Source organism: Barbus barbus (genome assembly GCF_936440315.1).
Source record: "Barbus barbus genome assembly, chromosome: 47".
NCBI classification, from domain to species: Eukaryota; Metazoa; Chordata; class Actinopteri; order Cypriniformes; family Cyprinidae; genus Barbus; species Barbus barbus.
The window spans coordinates 6,602,023-6,626,977 of record NC_136725.1 but is presented as its reverse complement, the minus strand read 5'-3'; the positions used below and the strand labels follow the sequence as shown (position 1 = coordinate 6,626,977).

Below are 24,955 nucleotides of genomic sequence, written 5' to 3'. Positions count from 1 at the left end.
ATATCAATAGCAATCAAAGCCAGCAGACAGACTGATGGTCCCTCATTCTCCTGAGTGACTCTTGTGAAAGATGGATCACCACTGATGTGTATTTGTCTTTCCTCATCAAAGCCTCAGACTCTTAACCACTGCAACTCAATTACAGAAGTTTTCATCTACTTCCTTTCCACAAACAGTGAACTAAAGAGTATAAGGTACTCAGATCCCAAATACTTACTTGACAAAGAAGGATGCCAATATGACTGTTTTGGTAAATAAAAAATGTTTATTGTAAAAAAAAGAAAAAAAAGATTCAATACAGCTATTGTTTATCTATTAAATTGACTGTATAGCAGATGGTAGCATCTAGTTTCAGCTAAAAGTACGCATCAGCACAATCAAATACACATTTCATCAGTACATTTAAGGTCAAGTTTTTTATGTCCTGTAATTGAATCTGTGGTATTCATATATTCTGCTGCAGAAATAGGTGTGAGCAAAACTATCAACTGATCTCTTGAGTAAACTAATGTTTCATTAACACAGCAAAGCACTAAGCTAATGGCCTCTTGAAAAGTAAAACAACAGACTTTAAAGGAGATGAGCCATTTAGTACACAATACACTCTCTAACTAATAAACATCACAATATCACATTCCTTCCCCAATGGGCAATTACAAGTCCTGCCTCAGAAGCAAAAGCCAATAGAACAGATTTGATGTAACACAATTGATATGTCAGTAACACTACAGCATGTGCGTGTGCTGTCTGTCCACACTTAATGATGTTTTATTAACAAAGTTCGGGAGGAGCGCGTCAGATATTTAGCCTAATTAACACAGGAGGTTCGCACTCAAGTTAATCAATGCACGGATATAAATACAGCTGACATACCTCTATTCATTTGACGGATAATCAGCAACCCTCCACCACCCCTTCTCCACTCAAGAGGTATCACTAGAGTTCTCACCACACTATGGGGGGGTGGTACTCTGGGTTCGGGCCATTCCTGAGCCCGGAGCCCTTCCCCAGGACAGCACGCCAACTACGCATTACTATACTCGCCAAATACGCATTACCTTACTCGTGCTAAATATATGTAAGTGTGAACTCGTGAAACAGCATAGCTGAAATACATATTTTGTACTCTGTCTTTGCTTGCTTTATCTAAATCACATCAGCTAACCACTGGTGAACTCCAGGGCTTGGTGCTGGGCCCTCTTCTCTTCCTGATGCACACAAACTCATTGCCCCCTCTCATTCAGATTTTCTTATAACTACTATGGCAGTAACACACTCTTCCTGTCATTCCAGTTGGATGACCCTATAGATCTGGAAAAATCTCAATTGACCTTGATGAAATAACCCCATTTTTAGTCTACTGAAGGCTGAGTTGTTTGTAATTCCAGATAGTCTGCATTTCAACACAACATCATCAAACAGCTTAGTTTAACAACACTCTGATGGCCACAAACTGTAACCACACCTATGCAAACTGCCACACCCTTATGATCGCTTGCAATGAATATGCATTAAAACACAGTTTGGACCATGGTTAAGTATTCATATGGGCTGTTAATATTGTAGCACAGCTATAGCTATTGAAGTAGATGTCATTGATGCTTAGTCAATGAGGCTTTGCTTTGATTGCGGCTGTTTTGTCACCTCCCAGGTCAGTCGTGAGCACAGGAAAAGAGGTGAACTAATCCTAGAGAACTCAAAAAACACACTCAAGCCTCTTGTCCAAATAGCTCCAAAGCTGTATATCAAGGCAGTGGAGCTAATTTTATTACACAATGGTATAAAAGTGGACAATGTGATGTTCTGGAATAATAAAGCCAATGGAAACCTCCATCTTTGAGGTGCAGTCACATTTCACCAAAATTTCAAACGCAAAAACAGGTCAGTTGTTTATTGTCAATAGTGTACTGATGTATGAAGCACAGATCACAGTGAAGTCAGTTTCAAACAAAGTAGCTTTCTGCTGGTTAGCGTGGTAAATTCACTTGACTAACTTAAACATGAGCAAAATCTGCATGGGGAACTTTTAACCCTCACGCAAAACTCCTGTTCATGTGGATTCCTATTGAAATGATTTCATCAACAAAATCTCATCAAGCAACAATGTGACCGCACCTTTAGAAAAAAAGGGAAAGACCCAGTCGAGACACAATCCATTATAAATCAAGGCAACAGAGCAAGTCAGGCAAAAATAACTCTTGAGGAAACGTGTGTGGCTTTACTAGGCCAAAACAATGGGACGAGAGGGCGGCTCGAGAAACAGCCTCATTGCGGGGGCCAGCTACAGTAGAGGGAAACTAGCGATGACCCCCAAGGAGCTTGTGGAAGACTCGTGGCTTCCTGCCCTGGTTCATGCCTCCCGTGCCTCCTCCAGTGTGAAGAGGGGCTCTAGTGCACAGAATAGGGGTCGCAGGGCCAGAGAAGGTTGGGGATCCGACGAGGGAAAGGTTCCTGTCCAGGGAAATCCTGTCTTTCAACTGCATCACATCGTGGTTCAGGACCCTCACTGTGTCTTCAGGCCCCTTAGGGAATGTTAGCTCAAAAATTCAGATTGTCTGACAAAGCGAGCCACACTTCCTCAACACTTTATGATCGAACCCGAGGTCACAGAGAGCGTACGCCAAGAGCAGAGGAGTTTCCGAACTGCAGAATCAGGCCAAAGATCATCAACACCTTCTGCATACACTTTTAAGAATAAAGACTTCTTTATTGGCATCAATGGTTCCATGAAGAACCTTTAACATCCATGAAAACTTTCCATTGCACAAAAGGTTCTTTATTGTAGAAAATGGTTAAAATGTTCATCACATTAAGAAACAAGTTATTTTAAGAACTGTTAACTGAAAGGTTCTGTGAGGAACCAAGAATGGTTCTTCTACATCTATTTTTAAGAGTGTAAGCAGCATCTTCAGACACCTGAGGTTCATCCTGCATGAAAAGCAAGACTGAAGACTGAATATATTGGGTTGTAGAGGCACGTCGGTGGTATGCATGATGCGATCGCACCGGATCTATGGGTGTGAGACCAGGAGGACTCATCCTCCCTGATGCACAAAGCATCCCTTCATGAGCAGCTCTATTCTCTCCATTGTGAGCGCTGGTTTTAGGGCCGTCTCAAGCTCTCCCTCTCTCAGGCCTGTCACTGGAGCTAAATGACTTCCCTGTCATCAGCTGAACCCACAGTCGGTTCAGCTGCAAGCATTCAGGCGAGCTGAGCTGACAGCTCGCTCCTGATCACAGAGGCTCACAGAGGCACATCTTAAATGGTATGCAGTAAATTAAATGAGGCTGAGCTATATTATGTGGCCTTAATGGGAAAACATTACCTGTCTGTCAGAACTAGAATGCCACATTGTCTAAAAGCTATGACACACTGAATGTGTGTGTGTGTGTGTGTACCTGGTATTCACTACATTATGGGGACCAAATGTCCAAACAAGTATAGTAACACCAGTAAATTATGACCTTGTGGGGAGATTTTTTGGTCCCCATGATGAAAAACGCTTATAAATCATACAGAATTAAGTTTTGAAAAGCTGAAAGTATTTTTGGTAGGTTTTGGTGTAGGGTTAGGGTAAGGGGATAGAAAATACAGTTTGCACTGATTAGAAAAACCATTACGCCTAAGGAATGTCCCCATGATGATAGGAATACCAGTTTGTGTGTGTGTGTGTGTGTGATATGTTAATTTCAGTGTTGTTTCCATGTTATTTTTGGGGATTCATGAAAGTATGTATAATAGGTTTGTGAACTGATCATTGAACTAAGAAACTTTGCAATAAATAAATAAATAAATAAGTAAAGATAAATAATTAAAATATAAATTCTTTTTTTTTTACAGAAATTAGGGATTTTATTCAGCAAGGACACATTAAATTGATCAAAAGTGACAGAAATGACATTTATATTGTTACACACAAAAAAATCTATTTGAAATAAGTGCTGTTCTTTTAAATTTTCTATTAATCAAAGAATCCCTTAATAACTGTATCACAGTTTACACAAAATATTAATCAGCAACTCTTTGAAACATTGACAGTAATAATAATAATAATAATAACAAATGTTTTTGAGCAGCAAATCAGTATATTAGAATGAAGAATGGAGTAATGACATCACAGGAATAAATATATGTATGTTCCAGGCATATTTATGAATATAACACTGAATGCCACATATTCTTTTGCATTCTTTTACATCAAATTCAAATTCAAATTTTATTTGTCACATACATATACATACATAGTACGACATGTAGTGAAATGTATTGTACGACTGTCCAACAAATTGTCCAACAAAATTAAGAAAAACATGCTGAAAAACATTTATACATAAAACATGCTGAAAAACATTTTATACATATACATTTATACATAAAACATGTATTATACATAAAACATGCTGAAAAACATTTATACATGCTGTATAAAATGCTATAAAAATGATAAATATAAAAAATGAGAATCCTATGAAAATGAGAAATGGAGAAAGATTTTTCTTATTGTATTTTAAACATACTTTTTTAGTCAGTAAACAAATGAAACAATTGTATTATCTAAATGTGCCATCTGGGGGCAGTAGCTCTAAACTGAACTTGAAGTGTCAAGACACACACACACACACACACACAGGTTGATATAGGTGGTTTACGGTGACTCTCCATAGGTGTAATGGTTTTTATGCTGTATAAAACAATATTTTCTTTCGACACCAACCCTACTCCTTAACCTACCCCTTAGACAAAACTGTGTGCATTCAAAAAAAAAAAAAAAAAACCATTCAATATGTTTTTAAGCCTTTTGAATTATGGGAACATAGGCAGTGTCCTTATGAACCACCTTCACATTGTAATATCTCTGTCATACCCATGCCATTATACAAATTTGTGTATAATTTGTATACCACCCCCGTATATCACCCAAACCAGTGCGCGCGCACACACACACACACACACACGCACGTTTCAGTTCGGACTTTGGATAATGTGATTTGAGAATTTAATAGTGCATCAAATTAACTAATAGTTTTTTTTTTGTTGTTTGTTTGTTTTTTTGGTTTGTCGGTTTTTACATTTTTGCACAGCATACTTAACTATATAGTGAACTGATAAACTGTAATAAATACTGCAGCATACTTTAGTTTTTACTACAGTAAACTGTAGTGTATTGTAGTATAATATACCCTATAGTTGTAGAAAACTTACAGTACAGTAATTTGTTTATATTACTATATTACCACAGCAACTATAGAATCACCACCACAAATTAATTCAAGTGCTTTACTATACTATGGTTCAAAAAAGCTGTAGTATTTACTATAAATCACTATAGTATGTTTTCATGTGGGATGTCTGGAATCAGAGTTTGATTCTGTTTAATGAATAAGAATCTGTCCCTGTGTGCATGGCAAGGAAACATGAAATTTGTAAGTGTGTGTGGTTTGTGTTCACTTCATCTTCTGCATCCGTTCTCACTGTTTCTGACCAGTGTTTTAGTAAACAGGCTAATGGGTTTCATACCTCAAAAGCTGATATTGATCAAAATATGGCATCATGTGTATGCCGCTCACATGTTCATAACTCGTCTTATTCTTGATTCCAATTTGGTCAGTGCTGAAAATGAGAAAATAACATTTTAATGATGTTGCAAAGTTTTCTCAGGTTAAGGCTTTATAGTTAAATATTCTACATTACCCAAAACAGCAAAGGTACAGCTAGCAGACTGAGAAGGAAATATGAGGCAACCACAAATGTTCCACCAACTTCAACTTGACACTACATCTGCTGTAGGGGTCTGAGCTTGTAAAAGTGACTTATAGCTGAGCTGCAGGAACACCAGATTTCTGTTCAGTTCAGATCTTAAGAGCTTTGTCCCTTTTTGTTGTAATGTCTAATTGTGTTAGAAACAGAATGTCACTGATTACACTGATTGTCTTAAAGTATTATTTAATGTTTCGACAATTTAATAATATAGTATTAATCCTGACTGTACTAACTTTTTTTTTTTCTTTTCAAGCCCCTCCTTAACTGTTCTTCACAGAGTCCACACACTCTAAGATACACCAAAAGAGTTTCTAGACATTATCTCATTTCAGGTAAAATATTATATTCACTAATCATTATACGTATATTTGTATCTTTTTTTGTTTGGTACTAAATGTTTTGTGATTTGTTTTTACACTAGGCTGGACAAAGACATCTTTGTCAAGAAAGTATTTAGATACACTGTAAAAAAGCATCAATTTTAACAGTAAAAGACTGACGGTAAAATTTGTACTGTAAAAAACTATTATTTGGTTAACAGTAAGATTCCTTATTCTATAAAACTATAACAGGACATTTTATGTTTTATTTTACAGTCAAATGCTTTTCAGTTTACCGGGTTTCTTTAAGTTAAAAAGACAAAATATTACAATTCAAAGTGAAAATGATGGTGTGTTTTTTGTGTGCGCACCTTATATGTTCATATTTACCTTGTTATGCTCTTTGATTCATCATGTGACTTTCTCATTACTACCTGTTTTTGTGGATGTATTATAAAGATTACATCTAACATTACATCTGTATGTTAATGGAATATACATTTACAGAATATACAGTTTTATTATTACTGTAAATATAAGTTCAATCCATAAAAAACATAAAACCCCCATAAAGGCTTGTGTGTGTGTGTGTGTGTGTTTCCAGGTTCTAGGAAGAGATATTTTTATACTCTTTAAACATAATTTCTCCTGTATGCAAAGTACTTTGCTCACATTTTTTATTGAACTTGACATATTACAGAAATCGAAAAGGTTTCCAAGAATGGAAAACAGCGAGGTCATCTCAATTGACAAATCTACAGTTGTTATCCAGTTAAATCCACGGGTGACACAAGACGGGGTTATCTGTGATGAATGACAGGAGGCTGGTGGAGAAAATCATTATTCAGCCCTTAAAGGATTTTTCAAAGCAGAACCAAAGGCACTGGGGGTAATGCATTGAATGATGAATTAGAATTATATGATGTATGGTTTGGTAAATGATCTGTTAATTTAAATTCGTCTAGATAGCGGTGTCCAAACATGCCATGATGAATAAAACAACCTTCATCTGCCCTCTAGATAGTCCAGATAATGGTTGGACTGCTGGTCTTCTTTCTTGGTATTGTACTCAGCACCAGTGTCCCTGAATACAATTACTTTGCTGTTCTTGAATATAGTGGCATAACCTACTGGGGATCCCTTGTTGTAAGTTTCCTTTAATGGTTTTGCTTTTTTTGCTTCTCATTTCCAGAATCGTTGAAATGTCCTGTGTTTCCTTCTCAGTACATCAGTGCTGGATCTATGTCTGCTGCTGTGCAAAACAAACTTAATCCGTGCCTGGTATGTACAGATCAACCACCAATTCAGCCCATTATAACTCTTGAATTGTAACATTGTTTTTAATGTATTTCCACACTATCAGTTATCAGTTATCAGTTATCACATTATCAGTTGTAACCTTAGGTTGTCACAAATGTAGCAGAATTTCAGATATCATCTGATAACAAAGACTGGTTGTCTGGAATCTTGTAGCCTGGCAACTATTGGTAAAAGCTAAAGACAATTTTATTTTATTTTAGAGTAGGTCTCCTCCACTTAAAGGTATTGATGAGTTTAATGCCTTTTCACTGATCTGTTCATTGAGTATACTCCCAGTGGTCTGAAACAAGTACATTGTTTTATTGTAGGTGAAAGCCTCTCAGGAAATCAATACTTTCAGCAGCCTAATTGCATTGATAGCCATTCTTCTGATGAGCATTCAATTAGCAGTTATACCAACAAATCATGTAAGTTTACATCCTCAGCGCAATGTATGCAATATTTTTCATTCATGTTTAATATGCATTCATTTGTTTTTAGCTTGTAATTACTGTGTGAATTGCAGTTGATTGTGTGTGTGTGTGTGTGTGTGTATTCTGATTGTTGAGATGCTCTAATAACTAGCTCAATATACCTGCTTCAATACAATTTTTGTTTAATTTTCATAGTATTTTATTTTGCGGATCGTTGTAATATTGGCATTCACCATCCTTCAGTTCATCATCTCCATCTGTATCTCAACATTTGCCTGCAAAGCCATCAGCTAAACCAACTGCACAGTAGTAAATGTGGCACTAAACCAGGTAAATGATTCAGAGATGATGCTATTATTCTCATTACCTGGGTGGCAGTCAGTTATTTGTGTTGAAGTCAACTCAGAGAATGATGCAGCTCCACAGAACAAGCCACAACCAAAGTTAAAGCTATTAGAATGAAAAGGAAATATAAAGCAATGTTTCATGGTGAACTGCCTTGAGTGCACATCATACTGTATGAAATAGGTCTGAGAACTATAAGTCAATCACAACATGCTTTATTGTTTTTCTCTTTATAATTTAGCAAAGACCGTACAGCCTATAAAACAGTATGGCTCTTCTGTACTAACATACAGTATCTTGTCTGTTGCTTCCCAGGGAAACTGAGTCACAGTGAAGAGATCAAAGGCTGCAGGAAATTAATATCTCACATTGTTGCTTTTTTAAATCTGTTCTAGTGTTGCATTCATGCGTATTTTGTTATATATATGAAAATTACTCTAATGCATTAGTCCCAAAGTTTTGACATGTATTTTATTTTTTATGTTTGACATGGAGAAAAAGATTGTATTTGTTAACCAAGTTTCTGAATGAGTATATTCTGAAAGTCTTTTAAGACAAGTGTTGGGGATAACAATTAGTGAGAGTTATGTAATCGGATTACTTTTTCAAGTAACTATACTGTATAAAGACGTTGGTAGAATATAGGACTACTGAATAATAATGTGATTATATCAGGTTGAGTTGGAACCCATCAGCCTGTGCCATCTAGAGTTTCATGACAGAATTTTGGATTTATGCTACATACAGTAAAACATAACTTATTTACTCCTAAATAAAAACAACATCACGCTTTATAGTACAGTACACTACTTTTTCACTCTGCTAGACTGTGATAGTTTTCCGTTGGTTATTCCTCACATATAGCTTATAAAAATAATCATTATGGTGAGTGGATGTTAGCAAAATGAAAAAGTCTGAATCTCTTCTGTACTAACATACCTTGTCTGTTACTTCCCAGAGTCACAGTGAGAAGATCCTATGCTGTTAAAAGGCTGCAAGAAATTAATAACTCATATTGTTGCTTCTGTTGACTCAAGCCATTTTTTAAAATTGTATAAGTGTTACTGAACTGAACAAAAAAAAAGATAACTGAGAATTAAAAGTACATAAAACATTTTATTGACACAAAGAGACTTTTGTGTCTCTGTTGTTTTTTTTATTTTAACCTAAAACAATAATAATAATAATAATAAAAATGATAAAAAAACTTGTAAAATATTTATTTATAATCAAAACAATGGTGCTGTTGACTTAATATAGCATCAAACCATCATTAAAGTTAAATGTCTCTCTGCTGAACATTACAGTAAATCAGTCATTCTTGGACATAAAGGGAGTTCATGGTCAAACTAGCTCAATATTAGTCTAATGTAATGTAATAATCTTTGTTAATGTCATAAACGATATAATTATGGTGTTGCAGAAACAATCTAGTTTAGGGCTGGCTGAGAGTGTCTGGGTTAAAAAGATTGACAAACCCTCTACTAAAGGACCAAGAGAGATGAACAGTCTAACTCTATCTATCAAACATGTTTTTTGAAACAAGAACTAGTCCATGACTTTAATCCCTCATAATGACACACTTTGAAAAGTAATGGCAATCAACATTTTGTGAAAGGTCATATGAAACCACCCAGATGCAGGGTGCTCTCAGAAAGCTCTAAAATGTCCTTTTGCTGCTTTCAACAGTTGGATAGGCCTACTGTTTGGTGTAAAACAAAGAACCCTAAAGGGGTTCCATATATGAAGCGCCAGCACCTTTTCTTCTAAGAGTGCAGTCTTAAGTAGCATGGGTTGTTGCAGTTGCCAAAAATACATTGTATGTGTCAAAATTATTGATTTTTGAATGCCAAAAATCATGATATTAGAGATGTTCCATAAAGATATTTTACCGTAAATATACTCAAACGTAATTTTGATCAGTAATATGCATTGCTAAGATCTTAATTTGGACAACTTTAAAGGCAATTTTCTCAAAATTTGGATTTTTTTGCACCCTCAGATTCCAGATTTTCAAATATCGGCCAAATATTGTCCTAACAAACCATACATCAATGGAAAGCTTGTTTATTGGATTTATTGATGTAGAAATCTCAAGTTTGAAAAATTGACCCTTATGACTGATTTTATGGTCCAGGGTCACATATATTACAAGGGAATATTATTTTACACACAACTTCTTTTATCTTGTTTTTTTAATAGATATTTGTGGGGAAAGACCAGACCAGACCAGATTACAGTTTACACTGTATCCAACTGCATCCATTGAAAAGATGATGCTGGGATAGTTTTTCTGTTGAACTGATTGCGAACAAAGTGATTTTTAATTCATCATCAGTAGTAAGAGTTTCCTCTATTGAGCAATAATCATTCCTGTGGGCTTCCCCCCACCCAGTGGAGGAGTCAGGAACTACATGAATATGATGATATCATATTTCTGTATGTGCTGAAAATAAATCCTCTGGCCTAAATTGTATTAACATTTAGTTCACTATTAGTTAGGTAATTTGTAGCCTATTAAGTCATAATAAATATATTTTACGCAATAAACATATGTTTTTATGATTCTCACATTCTTTCAAAAGTAGGCTAAATGTTATCTGCTCATGTGATAATGACATAACAATCTCTCTGAACAACAAAATACACTGTCACAGTACTAAATGAACACAGTGGATTGTTTGTTAGCTTCTTTTTCTTAGAAAAACATTAGTTTAGTTTATGCAAATAAGAGCTCACCTCACTAATCAAGAGACACTTCCGTCTGTCTGAACAATGAGTCGCATGCCTGAACAAGTGAAACTAAGAGGGTTACAGGAAAATTAATATTTTCTTGTAATTGAATTTGTATTTGGTCATGTGAGGCTGGAAACTCCATTATGAACAAAACCATGATCATGTTATTGAATTTGAAAATTAGAACTTGTGATATAGCCAACACCTTCATTTTTCTCTTGACCCATATAACACCAAATCTCTTCTTAACAGATTTAATGAATGGCAGTTTTGAGGTTAACTGACCTTTGAGTCACTGGAAAATAATGATCTGATATTGTATTGTGCAAAATATAATAATGCAAATTAAATAAAAAATGTTTTTGTTGTATATTTGTTCATGAGGGATTTGTGGACACATAAATGTATTCCGTTGCTGTTATGACATACTCATTTAAAATATGGGCAATTAAATATGAATATGCCTGTATCTAAGAATACATTTACCTTTAATATACTTTGTCTGTCATTTGTTATTCAGTTTAGTTAATGGAAATTAACTATTAAATATTTACATGTATATACATTTATATTCTTATATTAAATATATAAACATAACACATTTTTCTTAAATATATACATGCATGTATTTGTATTTATATAGGCTAATGAATATACACAAATATATTATGTAAGCAAAAACTTTTATTTTGGAGGCGATTAATCGCGATTAATCGTTTGACAGCACTAATAAAAAGTTAATTTAGCATTTTGTAAAACTTTACCTTAAGAGTTTCTTGCTCCAGGTGGGGGCAATCATTTTAATAATTCAGTTTAAAAAAATACATTTTTGTGCTATAGCCTAATTTATCTCTATTTCCATTAATAACACACAAATGCACATTGTTCTTAACGGGAGTCTTCCCCCAAAGGCCTATTACGAGATAAATAACCTTATGTTATTTACAATGTTATCGCGGTTCAGTTGTTTTTCAACGAAACAAGTGCCGATGTTTAAATGAAAAGATATTTCTGCTGTTATTGTTCTCAGTGTACTGCTTATGTAAGTAAAGGTGGTCAGTTTATCAGTTGAAAGGGACAGGTTAACAACAGGTAGACGCCAGGTAAACAAAACCTCATCCAGCGTGACGTGGACGGGGATTCTCCGAGAGTCACGTTGTTTATTACTCGTCTCTATTTAACTGCATTCAGAGAAGTGCTTCGTCGCAGTCAGACGCAGAATTCGTATCATACTAGGAACACACTTTTGGAACCCCGGAACGTTCCAAAAACGCTCTCTGCGATCTGAAATGGCGAAGAAAGGTAAAACAAACGGACTAATCTGTTTAAATAAATTTTGTAAACTAATCCAGGTGAACAAACTATCTAACTTTCGATTTCTTCCTGGTACAGACCAAGCCGCTGTTGTCGAGTGCGCGCTGGAGCTGCGCAGAGTCGGAGATCTGCTCGACTGGAAATACAGGCTGCTGGAGCTCATATTAACACTCCAGAAACAACAGACGGACGGGAAAAGCTGAAACAGACAGCTTTTGGGAAGGAATCTGTGAATACTGAACCAACGTGGACCCAACATCTCAAGAGGATTCACAACCGAAGACGAGGTGCGTCGTCTTCTAAAAACAACAAAAAAAGTTGAACAGGAATATGGCCTTCCAAGATAAAGACATGGATACGGTGGTCCTTGTGGACTTAGAAACAGCTTGGATAATTTCTGGATCATATTTATCTCTGGACGGTTTCTCTGAGGGGTTTGAACTGTTTGTCAGCCAGGAAGAGTTTTCATTCATGAAGTCGAGTGGTGGAGATCTTTACAAATGGGCTTCTAGATATTCTCATATATTCTCATAAAACTGTAAAAGTAGAGATGGTGTGACATGGATGCCCTGTTTTGTAGCCTACTTATGGATTTATTTTTATTTTTGTAACATAAATTGCAACCTATTTCAATTTCAAATGTGGAAACGTGACTCCATTTTGCTATAAAAATGACCTGGAGACTTTTTTTTTTTTTTTTTTTTTGAGGAAAAACTCAAAACAAAGCAACTTGGAATACGTTGTTTGAATAAGTAAAGCGGTTAAATTTATTTAAACAGTTACTTAACCTGTCCAAACTCTATTTATGGACCACTCTTTATTTATTTCTGAGTACCTGCAATTGCATTTAGATTATTTTTTAGTTGAATGATCCCCAATGTGCAAATTATGCATGTTAAGGAGTTGGCTATTTTAAAGAAGTAACCATCTTTATAGGCCATTTAAATGATTATATTTAAATATAAAGTTAAAAGTTTGGGGCACAATTTGTCCAGGTGATATATATAGGCTATTTATGATGTGTAAATCTATAATACTTAAGTGATCACATTGTAAATGTTCCTACTGTATAACTCCATTTACTGTCAAAGCAATTGAAATGTGTAAAACTTTCTGACTAATGTTCATGGTGTTTTCTGAAACTAAATAAATATAATCAAGACTACACAAGAAACTGCTTGAATGTGTGTGATTGGTCCCTGAATGTTTTGATTTATGAGAAAGTAATACACAGCCAGTCTCTGAATTATAAACAAACAACACCTATGAGCAGTTTTTTTGCCTCTCAAGCTGTTTTTTATTTTTTTTTCATTCAGTAAATCAAGAACAGTGCGACCAGCGTAGGCTGATAAACAAACAAGTGACTTTTAACGAACTGGGGCCTGTTTCATAAAACAGGTTTACCAAATAAGCCAGGTTTATTTCAGTTAGTCTGATTTATTGTCACTTGATTTGGTTCAAAATAAGTCAGACTAACTGAAATAAGTTTGGCTTGTTTGGTAAACTTGTTTTATGAAACAGCCCCCAGGTTCTGTTCGGTGAGCTAAAAACCTTGAGCGCAAACAATTCAGTGTTTGTATTGATGGTAAATTTGTTGAAATTAATGATTTTTCCCATTTATAATAACTAGTTGCATGTAAAATATATGATAGTAGGCCTAATGTATCAATACGATTAAAGCAGCTTCATAAATTGAATATTTTTTAAAGCAAATACACCTGATGTATTTCATTGGTTTGTAGAAGTAGAGTTAAAAAAAAACTCAGTCATAGCACTGAAAACTAAAAATCTACAAGAAAAGGTCTGCAATACACAAAGGAGGAGGACATCTAATGTTCACATACCTTCCAGGCACTTAAAGATATTCCTTTATTATATGATAAAAAGCAGATGTACAAATCAGGGCATCCATTTCACACCATCTTTACTTTTACAGCTCATTAATTATTGTTTACTAACAGTAAATCATGTCAAACACCTGCTTGCTTACACAGGAAGGGCACATCCCTACCCTGTGTTTTATCTGTCCTCTTTCAGAACAAGAGACAACCAAAATCAGGACAAACGACTGAAATATTGTGCTAATGGCTAAAGGAAGGAACAAAATAAAAATGATTAAAAATATAGTATAAAAATTGGAAATATAGCAAGCGGAGAGATTATGACATGATAAAACCATATATATGTGATGAGACAGCTACATCAGTGCAATGATCACTATGAAAAGGCCTCGGGAGTGAAAGCCTTTCTTAAAGTTGGGGCTCTGCTAGTGTTTGACTGGCCATTTACATGAAACAAATGAAAGTTATAGGCAACTTAAACCCAGACGTTTGATTTACGGTGTATTCGTGAACTCAATGCTTCCTTGATCTGCTTGTGGTGTATTAGAGTACAAAACCGGAGCCATTCATTGTCAGAATTAACTGTGGATCTTGTATTGAAGAGACGAACTAGATCTGATCAGCCGAACAAAGAACAAAAAGGCTGAGAGTAATATAACAATCCCTATCCAGCTATAGTCCGATCATACACCGGCCGATGTGAATTGCCAAGCAAAAAAAACAAAAATATTAGCACACTTTAGAACATTTTATTCTTCGAGCATTTCTGGAAAGAAGACTTGCAAGGAAGCAGGGTCATGTATCTTTAAAGCACAGAAGAAAAACTGATGCTTGCTTTTCAGTCTTTTGAAATGTGAAATGGTTTATTTACCCATTTCAGGTAGCAGAAAGTTATAGAACATTTCCTGCTGATTATGCAAATACAACCGAAACAGGAGCCTTCATGTAACCACGGCAAGGATAATCAAGCTTGTGTGTTCGGAAGAAGTGGCTCCTTATTCAAAGATACATGGAGTTTGAGATAACTGTGGAATTATACCTGGATCTGGATTAAGATTGGAGTCACGGCCTATTAAAGTACAGACCCTTTAAAAACCACCTCCTTCAATGCGCTCTTTTTCTTCTTTTGTGAATTTATGATCTAAGTGCATGAACTACAGGAAGCCTCACAGTGAATTGCAATCATGTAGCAACTATTGGCCATTTGAAGTAGACAGGGCAACACCTTTGTGAAGGTCAGAGACAAATCTGTGACAATGAGACAAAGCCATCACTTTCCAAATATCGTCATCATCAGCATCATCTCCTTCAAAATTTGTATTTCCATCATCACCATCACCAATATTAGTCTGAATCAACCAAGCTTGGGGCCAGCGGTCTGAGTCCAATGCCATGAGCACAAAGTTGAGTCCCTTTCTCTCTACTCTGGAGGTTCATTTGGTGAAAGCGGCCACCACTGCCCACAGCAGCTCATTGGTGCCCGACTTGGCAGCTTCAGCCTCGGGCTCGAGATCCAGAAGCATCCGCACCCTTTTCATGGCCAGATCGTACTGGTCGTCCAGCAGAGGAGCGAAGGCGTTCTCTAGAACATCAGAGGAATGTGCCAGGAACAGCAGCGCAAGTATACGCTTATCCATCCGTTGGGGATCGTTGACCCATTTCTCCAGGACGGCCTCCTGGACCTTGCGCACCAGCCGCTGCTTGATGTTGTTGTTGGTGAGCGGGTGGGTGGTCATGTCAAAAAGCAGGAAGTTTTGCTTCTCCGTAGTGAGGACGCCCTTCTCCACCAAGTTCTTAGCCAAGCGCTCTCTCACGTTTCGCAACTGGTAATGCAGCTTCAACGGATTCCAGGTTTCACCTACAGAATGTAAAAAAGGCTCTTGAAATGACTAGAACAACTGGACTGACCCATTTCTACTTTGCTGATGCGTGTAGCAATCTTATATCTTACACAATTCAATAATCACAATAAATAAAACTCCAAGAAAACATTTGTTTTCTTCATATGGAAATTGATTTTTAACTAACTTAACCTTTAAAGCCATCAGCCCACATTATTTCAACTTATTTTTAAAATAATCGTGTTTAACAGCAGAATTTGTGGTGAAAAAGTATTAAAATCCCACCAATCAGAGTTGGAGTGAGCAAATTGCTCCAAAAGAGCTGGCAGGGAATGTCCAATCCCATGAAGCACTGCGAATGAGGTAATTGAGACAGTCTCGAATAGTATATATGTATGTATTCTTATTTACAGATACAGTCAAAAACTTTAAAGGGAAGGTCTTATGGTATTTCATGCATTGACTTATTTACACTGTTAAAGAGTAGGATTCTCATGCTAAACATGGCCAAAGTTTCAAAAAAACAAGTTGGACGCATGACAGAGTAATTCTGTGCCAATACACTCCTTCAGGGTTCATATAAGTTTCGGAAAGTTTTTTGTTTTTGTTTTGAGTATCGCCCTGTATGACGCCATAAAGGGTGGGATTCCTTGTATGAGCACTTTTCCAGGAGGAGCGCGAGCACAGGTCAACCAGAGCGAGAGCAAGAGCACGCCCATCAACATTCGGGTTACTGAAGTCAGGACTTGCTCGAGATGGATGTGTCATTTTTTTAGACCACGAAATCAACAATGTCACCAAAAAAAGTGTGTTTTTGGTTGTGAGAGAAAGATAACCTTGTTCAGCTTCCCAAAGAACCCAGCGTTAAGGGAACAGTGGGCAGCAACGGAGTTGTGCAAGTGTGTGTTTGATCTCAGCATTTCGGTGACGAAAGTTTTCTAAACAAATTAAATAAAATGTAAGTTTTTGTCGCCGTTTTATTTATATCAATGTCACAGCTTGCAGATGGTTGCTATGCAAAAGCTTTGCGTGCTCATGACTCTTTAGCTCCACCCACAAACTCGACTGTTTTTGGAGAGAAGCAATAAGCTGTATCTGTCTTTTAGAAATCTAATAAAACTAAAGACTCTTTGGAGATATGAAGGACACAATACTACCCTATAGGTACTCAAGATTAACATAAGATTGGTTGAAACTGTGTGTGTTCAAGCCTTCTGTCTGTACTGCGTTCATTTACGTGCTCATTTTCGCTGTAATTCTCAGGCACTGACTCGTTTGCTAAACTGAACATCCAATCAGAGTTCTCCCTCTCGCCGACTTAACATGTTGAATCGGGCAAACTACCGCCGGCGTGAGCCCGATGAGTGGAACACACCAAACAAACTAGCCCGACCGTTGCTCACCGTTGGCCAACGGCCGACCGTTGGCTTGGCATGTCCCGGCCCTTATGTCCCCTTTATTTCTCAATTATTTTGAATTCTATAATTTCATTTGCAACGCTTCATGGGATTTGTAGTTCTAAAGCCTAAAGAAACACAGAAAGCCATTAAGAACACAGGCTTTTACATTTATCTTTTCAGATTTTTAAATACTTTGCTTCAAATCAATGTTTGTAATGTGATTCACCTTGTAGCTGGTCGGTTCGGGTTCATGGCCTATAAAGCTTTAATGAGCACTTTACTAAAACCCCAATAGCTGTTTATTCTATCAAAATTCCATTTCACTCTAAAACGCACCACATCCCAGAAGTAGAACGGTCAGACATTCATACAAGTTTGGAACTGTGAACTTTCCCTTCAAAAGAAATAACTTGTCTTCTTGTACATATATGTTTTATCAAATATGTTTACAACTCACCACTTAACAACTCAATCCAGCTCTGGACTGTCTCTGGAGGCTGAGTCTCTTTAACATGTTTCAATGCCTCATCTAGCAACATATCTCCAGTGGGGGTATCAGATTTACAAATCACCTGAAGAACAAACAGGTTTAAAGAGTAAAGAAAGTGTAAAGCGAGTTAAACTCAAGCCACACAAATCACACACACACCTACCTTTCTGGTTAGCAGGCTTTTCCTCCTCATTCCAGATGCCTCCAGTTGCAAGCGTCCTCTTAAAGCCAGTTCAATAAGCATACAGCCTCTCAGTCCAGACGATATACAATCATTCCAGAATGATGTGTAACCCTGAGCAAGAAAAATGTCAATCAATTATTATTCTAAGAATAACACCAATAGGTATCACATAATATATTCTTCCCGCAAGTTAATGCCAACTGCGTTCAATTTGTGTGACATTTTGAAATTACTGTCCTAACATTTACAAGCTAAGTTGTTTGCAACTGTTATATAGAGGTATGTAGTAAAGAGTTACACAATTTACACTTACTTAAACCGCTCTAGAGACCGTTGCCTTTTAGCCATATGCTACTATAAAACACGACTGCGACCCTTCTAGAAGACTAAATGGTGAAGGTCCCCAGGACCAGCTGCTCTTAAGACACTTAATCTCTCTCGTATTACAGGATATTATCTAGTCCTTCAGTTACTAGCCGCTTCCTGGCGACCATTTGACTAACAAAGCCACAGAAGTCAGGTCAAACCTCTCGGTCCTTCAGTCCGAGCAGCAGCACCTCTTCCATCAAAGTCAGCCGCGTTTCTTTAGAGTCTCCCTTGTCGTCCTCCTCCTCCTCACCGCGGCGGGACTCGTGCTCATCCTCATCGGGGCTTTTCTCCTTCTCCGCGGCGTTACGCGAGGCCTCGGTCCGTCTCTGCACCAGGCCCGAGTTTCTCTGCGTTAGGGAAGCCATTGTTTGCACAAACCTAAAACACCACCGTGTTTATCAGTCTTTTAATTATAACGTTACATCCGCCAGAGCCGATAATGTCTATATATGCGCTCTCAGTGCCCTTATAACTGTTTCATTAATACACTTTCTGTTGACGTGGATGTTTACATGCATCCGGGACGTTCCACTCTTATTATTTCCTTATTCAATATGGCGGACATTGATGACGCAATGACGCATGTACTGTGACGTCGACGTATCCTATATTAGCCTACAGGTTTTTTTTTTTTCAACTGCTTACACACAAAATCTTTACTTGTGACACAATTTCTGAAACCTGACACTCAAACGCAAGAACCACACACCAAATCTGCAAAACCATAAACTAATTCTCGGCCTTTGAATGCAGTGCTTAATTTTGCATTTTGTGTGAGCAATTCTTGGATTTGTGTTTAAAGTTCTGAAAAAAGAGGCAAAGTTTTGAAAATGTCTGTAAAAACTGAAATAGAGCGTATAAATCTGGTGTAAATGACAAGGTGCTGTTGTCCTCAGATACATACATATACAAATACATAGGCTAATGTTCCTCTAATAATGCCTATATATTTTTTAAATCAAAAACTAACAAGCTTTGCGGGAAGTTTTTTTTAGTAACAATATAGTTTTTTTTATGTTTATAATCATAGTAAAACCCAGAACTTTGCACTTATTTATGTATTAATTTATTTGTGTGTGTGTGAGAGAGAAACTTTCACACGCTATAATCATTTTATACACATTATATGATCAGATATGTTATAAATCCGAGTTTTATAGGCTAGAAAATTTCAAAACAGGGCTAAACAACGTATCTATGTTACTGAAAATATCATTAAATCTATTTAAATCTATTCAATTTCAAGAAATGAAACCGAGATACAGTTGAAAATGAGACCAAAAATCTCACATAAATAAATAAGTTTAAAACTATACAATTTATACCATTTATTTTACCATTAAATCTATTTAATTTCAAGAAATTTCGTGAACGAACGAATGAATGCCCTTTATGTGTTTATTAATCACGAGTAAAGGTCATGTACAAATAAAAAAATCTGTTGCTTATACAGCACTGTCAATACTTCTATAGTAACATAATTCAGTTTCTGTTTAAAAGTGTGTGATGTGACTGAGAACCATCATCTATAGCCTATATCATCAGTTTTCTTTAATTAATGAATCTTTATTAATATCTGTTTACTTTTTTGGTTAATTATAACCTATTTAAACCCTGATATATAATAATATAAGCAAGCATTCTCTATATTATTTATTTATACAGCATGATCAGTTTTCCACATATCACCTGCAGTGGGCGTGTCGCAGTGTTAGTGGGCGGGGTTTCCGCGGTACTCAAGTTCAATACTGAGCAGCTGATTGGCGCTCCTGCGCTCTGCGTCACATCAAATAAATAAAGAGGAGTGAGTCAGAGAGACTTACATTAGTGGCCCTTTAAATGTGCAGTGTCTTTCTTTCTCTTTAGTGTTTAATATCAAAGATAACGGCATTGTGACATGGGAGATCTCCAGAAGAGTAAGTTATCATTGATCAAAAGTTTAACTTAGTTATAGCATAAGATGAGATGCTCGAGTAACTGTAGGCTAATTAGTATCTTCGTTAAATGTCACTACAATTGATAGATTAGACATGATATAAATAATGTAACGTGTGTTCTCAAAGGAAGTAAGCTGGTTTCCTACTGCGTGGGCTGTGGGCATCAGATCCGGGATCGCTTCATCCTGCGGGTTTTCCCTGATCTGGAGTGGCACGCTCAGTGTCTGAAGTGCGCGGAGTGCCAGCAGTCTCTGGATGAGTCCTGCACCTGCTTCATCAGAGACGGAAAAACCTTCTGTAAAGACCACTACAGCAGGTGCGTGCCGTTTTCACTTATCTGAAGTAAGTTACAATAAATAAAAAAAGAAAGTTTTGGGCCAAACATTCTAAAATATGTAAATATTTCATTCAGCAGCAACTTTTAATTTAATTTCATCACAATTAAACTTAAATGTAACTGATATAATGATACTAACTTACTGAAAATATATATATATATATATTTTTACCAGTTTTGGTTCCTAAAAAGAACCTTTCAGTGAACAGTTTTTTAAATTTTAATAATCTGAAGAACCTTTTGTGGAATGAAAAGGTTCCATGGATAGTGAAGGTACCATTGATGCCAATAAAGAACCTTTATTTTTTTAGAGTGTATAAGGCAATAAACATTAATTTAACAACATAAAATGTAACATAAAACCCTACATATGCAGAAACATTTAAGTGAACCGATATGAACTTTCTGAGAATTATGGGAATGTAAGATAATGTGTTCTTCACTCCCATTTAACAGTATGTCTATCTTTCCTATTTTTTTTACATTGACAGTTATTTAACCAGTAATTATAATTAATTATATTTCCATGTATTTCTTTTAAATAGACACTTAAGTGCAATTTTCTTCCATTAAAAAAAGTCATGTTTGTAATGTATAGCATTCTGTAACAACTCCAAAAATGTCTCTTGACTCTTTTCTCCTTTATATTTTCTGTCAGATTATGCACCAGTAAGTGTGCAAAATGCCACAAAGCCTTCATCAGCAAAGAGTATGTCATGCGAACACGAGTGAATATTTATCACGTCCAGTGTTTTCGGTGTGAGCGCTGCAATCATCCGTTACTCCCTGGAGATGAGTATGTTCTCCAGGACGGCCATCTGCTCTGTACAGACCACCATGAGCTTTTTAACAAATTCATCGGTACTTCAAATAACCAACAGAAAGAGACTGTTGACCCATCTGGTAAGTGGAGTTTATGAACAAGTTATAACACTTATGAACAATATCGAATCACTGTTGAATTTTGTTTTCATTTTGCTTATTGATAGTGATGTTGTTTCAATGTCTTACTTTTTAGCATCTGCGAATTCAAATTTCACAAATTTATCAGCCTTTTATAACCATTTGGCATTAAATGTTATTTGATGTTTTTTCAATGTTGAAAGCACAACTAACATTATTTCAACCACATCTTTGCTGTGTGTAAATGAGCGAAAAGTTTTAAAGTAAGACCACCCATTATGTATCTGACAGAGGGCATCAAATCCACTCCGTCCCGGCCGTCGATGCAGAGGGGGTCAGAGAGATCGACGCGTGTGAGGACGGTGCTCAGCGAGTCCCAGCTCCACATGCTGCAGACCTGTTACAGCGCCAATCCCAGACCGGACGCCCTCATGAAGGAGCAGCTGGTGGAAATGACGGGCCTCAGTCCTCGGGTCATCCGCGTCTGGTTCCAGAACAAGCGATGCAAAGATAAGAAAAGAGAACTGATGATGAGAAACACACAAAAGCAGCTTGAAGGATGTCTGGTAAGTGAGCAGTTACCCATAGTAACATTTACTTCCCTGTAACTTTAACACAATTCCATTCTATTATGCATTTCCTAATATTAACCATTGTCCATGGCAACATTTCATATGCATCTGTAAGTTTTCTTAGTGGCGCATGAGCTGATGTGGCTCATAAAAATACTTTTTTGTCCAAAGTGCAAAAAAAGTATTTTGAATGTTTTTGAAAGAGGTCTCTTATGCTCACCAAGGCTGCATTTATTTGATCTAAAATACAGTAAAAATACTTTGAACAAAGAATCCTGAAAAATTTAATGTATCACGGTATCCACAAAATTATGAAGCATTGATAATAATAAGAAATGTTTCTCGAGCAGCAAATCAGCATAACAGAATGAATTCTGAAGGATCATGTGACACTGAAGACTGGAGTAATGATGCTGAAAATCATTCAGCAATTCATAATAAGCGAGTACAACAAGAGACTTGTTTTAAAAACAGTCAAAAACTTTCGAGAAATGCATTGCATGGATGCATTTTATTTCTTATTGTGCTGGAAACAAAAGCAAAAAGAGATCCTGGAACAGAGAGCTCCTCTAGCAGCGTCTATGGCTTGGTTAGATTGCAGTAGAGAACTCAAGTGAGTTTTGTTGTTTCATCCTCAGAAGCTTTTAGAGGAGCCGCTACTGCTGGCCAGTCCAGAGGAGCTAGACAGTGCCTTGCTGGTAAACCCACAATGGAAACTACTGACCGACTTCATTATGCAGAAGGATGCTGAACACAGATCATGCCAGCAATTGGTAAATATCAAGAGACACAAAGAATGGCTTACTAACATCATTTTGAACTGTTGTTCACTTGATTGTTTTGGTTTTCAGCTTTCTTTATCAAAGGAAGGTCCATGTTCCGCTGGAAGTGAAGTTGTGTCAATACCAGCTCAGCTAGCAGACACACCCAGCAGCCTTACAGCAAGTCCTGCAGACATCAGTGAGTAAACAGAGCCATCTCCCACCACTGAAACAGCCAGTGCTCCACAGTTAACTGTGAAAATGATGACGGTCTCCTTTATATAGACTACCTTTTAAAAGTTTGGGGTCTATAAGATTTCTTTTTGTTTTTAAAAAAGTATCTTAGGCTCACAAAAGCTGCATTAATACAGTAAAAACAGTAATATTGTGAAATATTATTATAGTTTAAAATAACTGTTTTCTATTTTAATCTATTTTAAAATGTAATTTATTCCTGTGATCAAAGCTGATTTTTTAGCATCATTACTCCAGTCTTCAGTGTCACATGATCCTTCGGAAATTATTCTAATATGCTGATTTGTTGTATTTCTAACATTATTAATGTATTTAATGTCACAATGTTTGCTCAATTTAATGTGTCCTTGAAGAATAAAAGTATTAATTTCTATCAAAAAAACTATTACTAATCCAAAACATTTGAATGGTAGTATATATTATTAGAATAATAGTCAATTGCTGTGTTTAAAGTTCATAATCTCAGGATTTTCCTGCTGGGATAGAGATTGACAAAGTATTAGAGCTCTGACTACTATTATTTTACCATGTATTTTTTCAGTTAGACTGAATTGTTATTGTATTTTATTCCTCAGCATATATAATTATAAATGTTTTTTTGAACCTGTGTGCTTCATTTTCTTAATTTGTTCAGTTTCTAAATTAAAAATTAATCTGTGAATTGTCTAAATTCATGTATTGCATAATGTATAGTTTTTGTAGAAAGTTTAATTGTTAAATTATTTTATTTATTTATTAAAATATTATGTAAGAATTTTGTAAATATACTTTGGTGATGTGTTGTTCAGGTGCTATTATATAGTCTAATAAATGCATTACAAATATTATTTTGGTGATTATAAAGCAGTTTTTTTTTTGTTTCTCTGACCAAAACTGAATCCATTGATCAGTCCAATAAATGTTGAAAAAAACCCATATATTTATTTAAAACAAAATGTTCACCAGTCAGGCATTAAAATTGAGGACTCACTGTAAAAAAGTATTTAAAATAAAACAAATATGTCTGCAGTACAATTTACAAAAAAATAAATAAATACTATTTCAGTTTTTCTACTTAACATGGAATTGATTGCCATTATATTATTTGTGAAATGTTCTGCAGAAACAATAAGAAACAGGCTGTTATCTGTATGCTCTACAGTTGTTTTGTCCTTAAGCAAGAAGGGTTTCCATTTTTAATACTGTTCCTTGAAGAAAAAGAGAAGCAGATGTGCTGTTCTGTAGCTCATATTGCACTGTGAAGGACCTCTCTTATGCAGGACCCTTGTTTTGAACTGAATCATGCACCGCATAATCAAATCACTGCATCTACTATTTCCCCTATTTCTCTGCTGTTAAGCATGTGAGTGAACTGAAAAGATCTTGTTTGGAGATGGTGCTTTATAGCATTGGTCTGGGCTCTCAACCTTTTGTGCTCTAGATCAAATAATGAAAGAGGTGCTGCACTTCAACGGGGCAATTCATCCTCACAGAAAGAGATTAATTAATGGATCAAATCTCTGCTTTTTGCTCTCAGAGCTTTCATCTTTGCCCCTACCTATTTATTGTCAAGTTACGAAACAAAGTGAGAAATATCAAGCCTCAACCGTAATTATCCACGTCTTTGAGAAGGTTTTATTAAAATGCTAATTTTGTGAATATGCCGCAACAAGGAAAGTACATCTGAGTGGCTGCATGAAACACTATAGACAGAAACATTGATCAACCATTTTAATTGGACTATTTATCTGTTCTTTTATGATTTTTAAATAATTTTAAGAATTACATTTTGCTGTGTTTTGTGCTTTGTTGTGATTGAAGTTTTGTTTTGTGGTGTTTTGTTTAGTGTTCTGATTTGTTTAGTGTTTTGTTGGTCT

At 36.1% G+C, this 24,955-nt stretch overlaps 3 protein-coding genes across 3 annotated transcripts; 2 read left to right on the top strand and 1 right to left on the bottom strand.

The window, feature by feature from the left end:
- The first annotated feature begins 12,084 nt into the window (after nucleotides 1–12,084).
- pmaip1 (phorbol-12-myristate-13-acetate-induced protein 1) lies at nucleotides 12,085–14,304 on the top strand. The gene is made up of 2 exons (XM_079410784.1): nucleotides 12,085–12,197; nucleotides 12,288–14,304. The coding sequence occupies exons 1-2, from the start codon at nucleotides 12,185–12,187 to the stop codon at nucleotides 12,410–12,412; spliced, it is 138 nt and encodes a 45-aa protein (XP_079266910.1). The 5' UTR covers nucleotides 12,085–12,184; the 3' UTR covers nucleotides 12,413–14,304.
- Nucleotides 13,479–18,908, bottom strand: golph3b (golgi phosphoprotein 3b). The gene is made up of 4 exons (XM_079410783.1): nucleotides 18,493–18,908; nucleotides 17,945–18,076; nucleotides 17,749–17,863; nucleotides 13,479–15,908 (listed from the first exon to the last, which is right to left on the bottom strand). The coding sequence occupies exons 1-4, from the start codon at nucleotides 18,697–18,699 to the stop codon at nucleotides 15,484–15,486; spliced, it is 879 nt and encodes a 292-aa protein (XP_079266909.1). The 5' UTR covers nucleotides 18,700–18,908; the 3' UTR covers nucleotides 13,479–15,483.
- A 1,323-nt stretch (nucleotides 18,909–20,231) lies between these two features.
- Nucleotides 20,232–23,051, top strand: isl1b (ISL LIM homeobox 1b; the record flags this gene model as incomplete). The annotated part of the gene is made up of 6 exons (XM_079410655.1): nucleotides 20,232–20,250; nucleotides 20,398–20,587; nucleotides 21,267–21,511; nucleotides 21,803–22,077; nucleotides 22,725–22,856; nucleotides 22,935–23,051. The coding sequence occupies 6 exons, from the start codon at nucleotides 20,232–20,234 to the stop codon at nucleotides 23,049–23,051; spliced, it is 978 nt and encodes a 325-aa protein (XP_079266781.1).
- Between the last annotated feature and the right edge of the window lie 1,904 nt (nucleotides 23,052–24,955).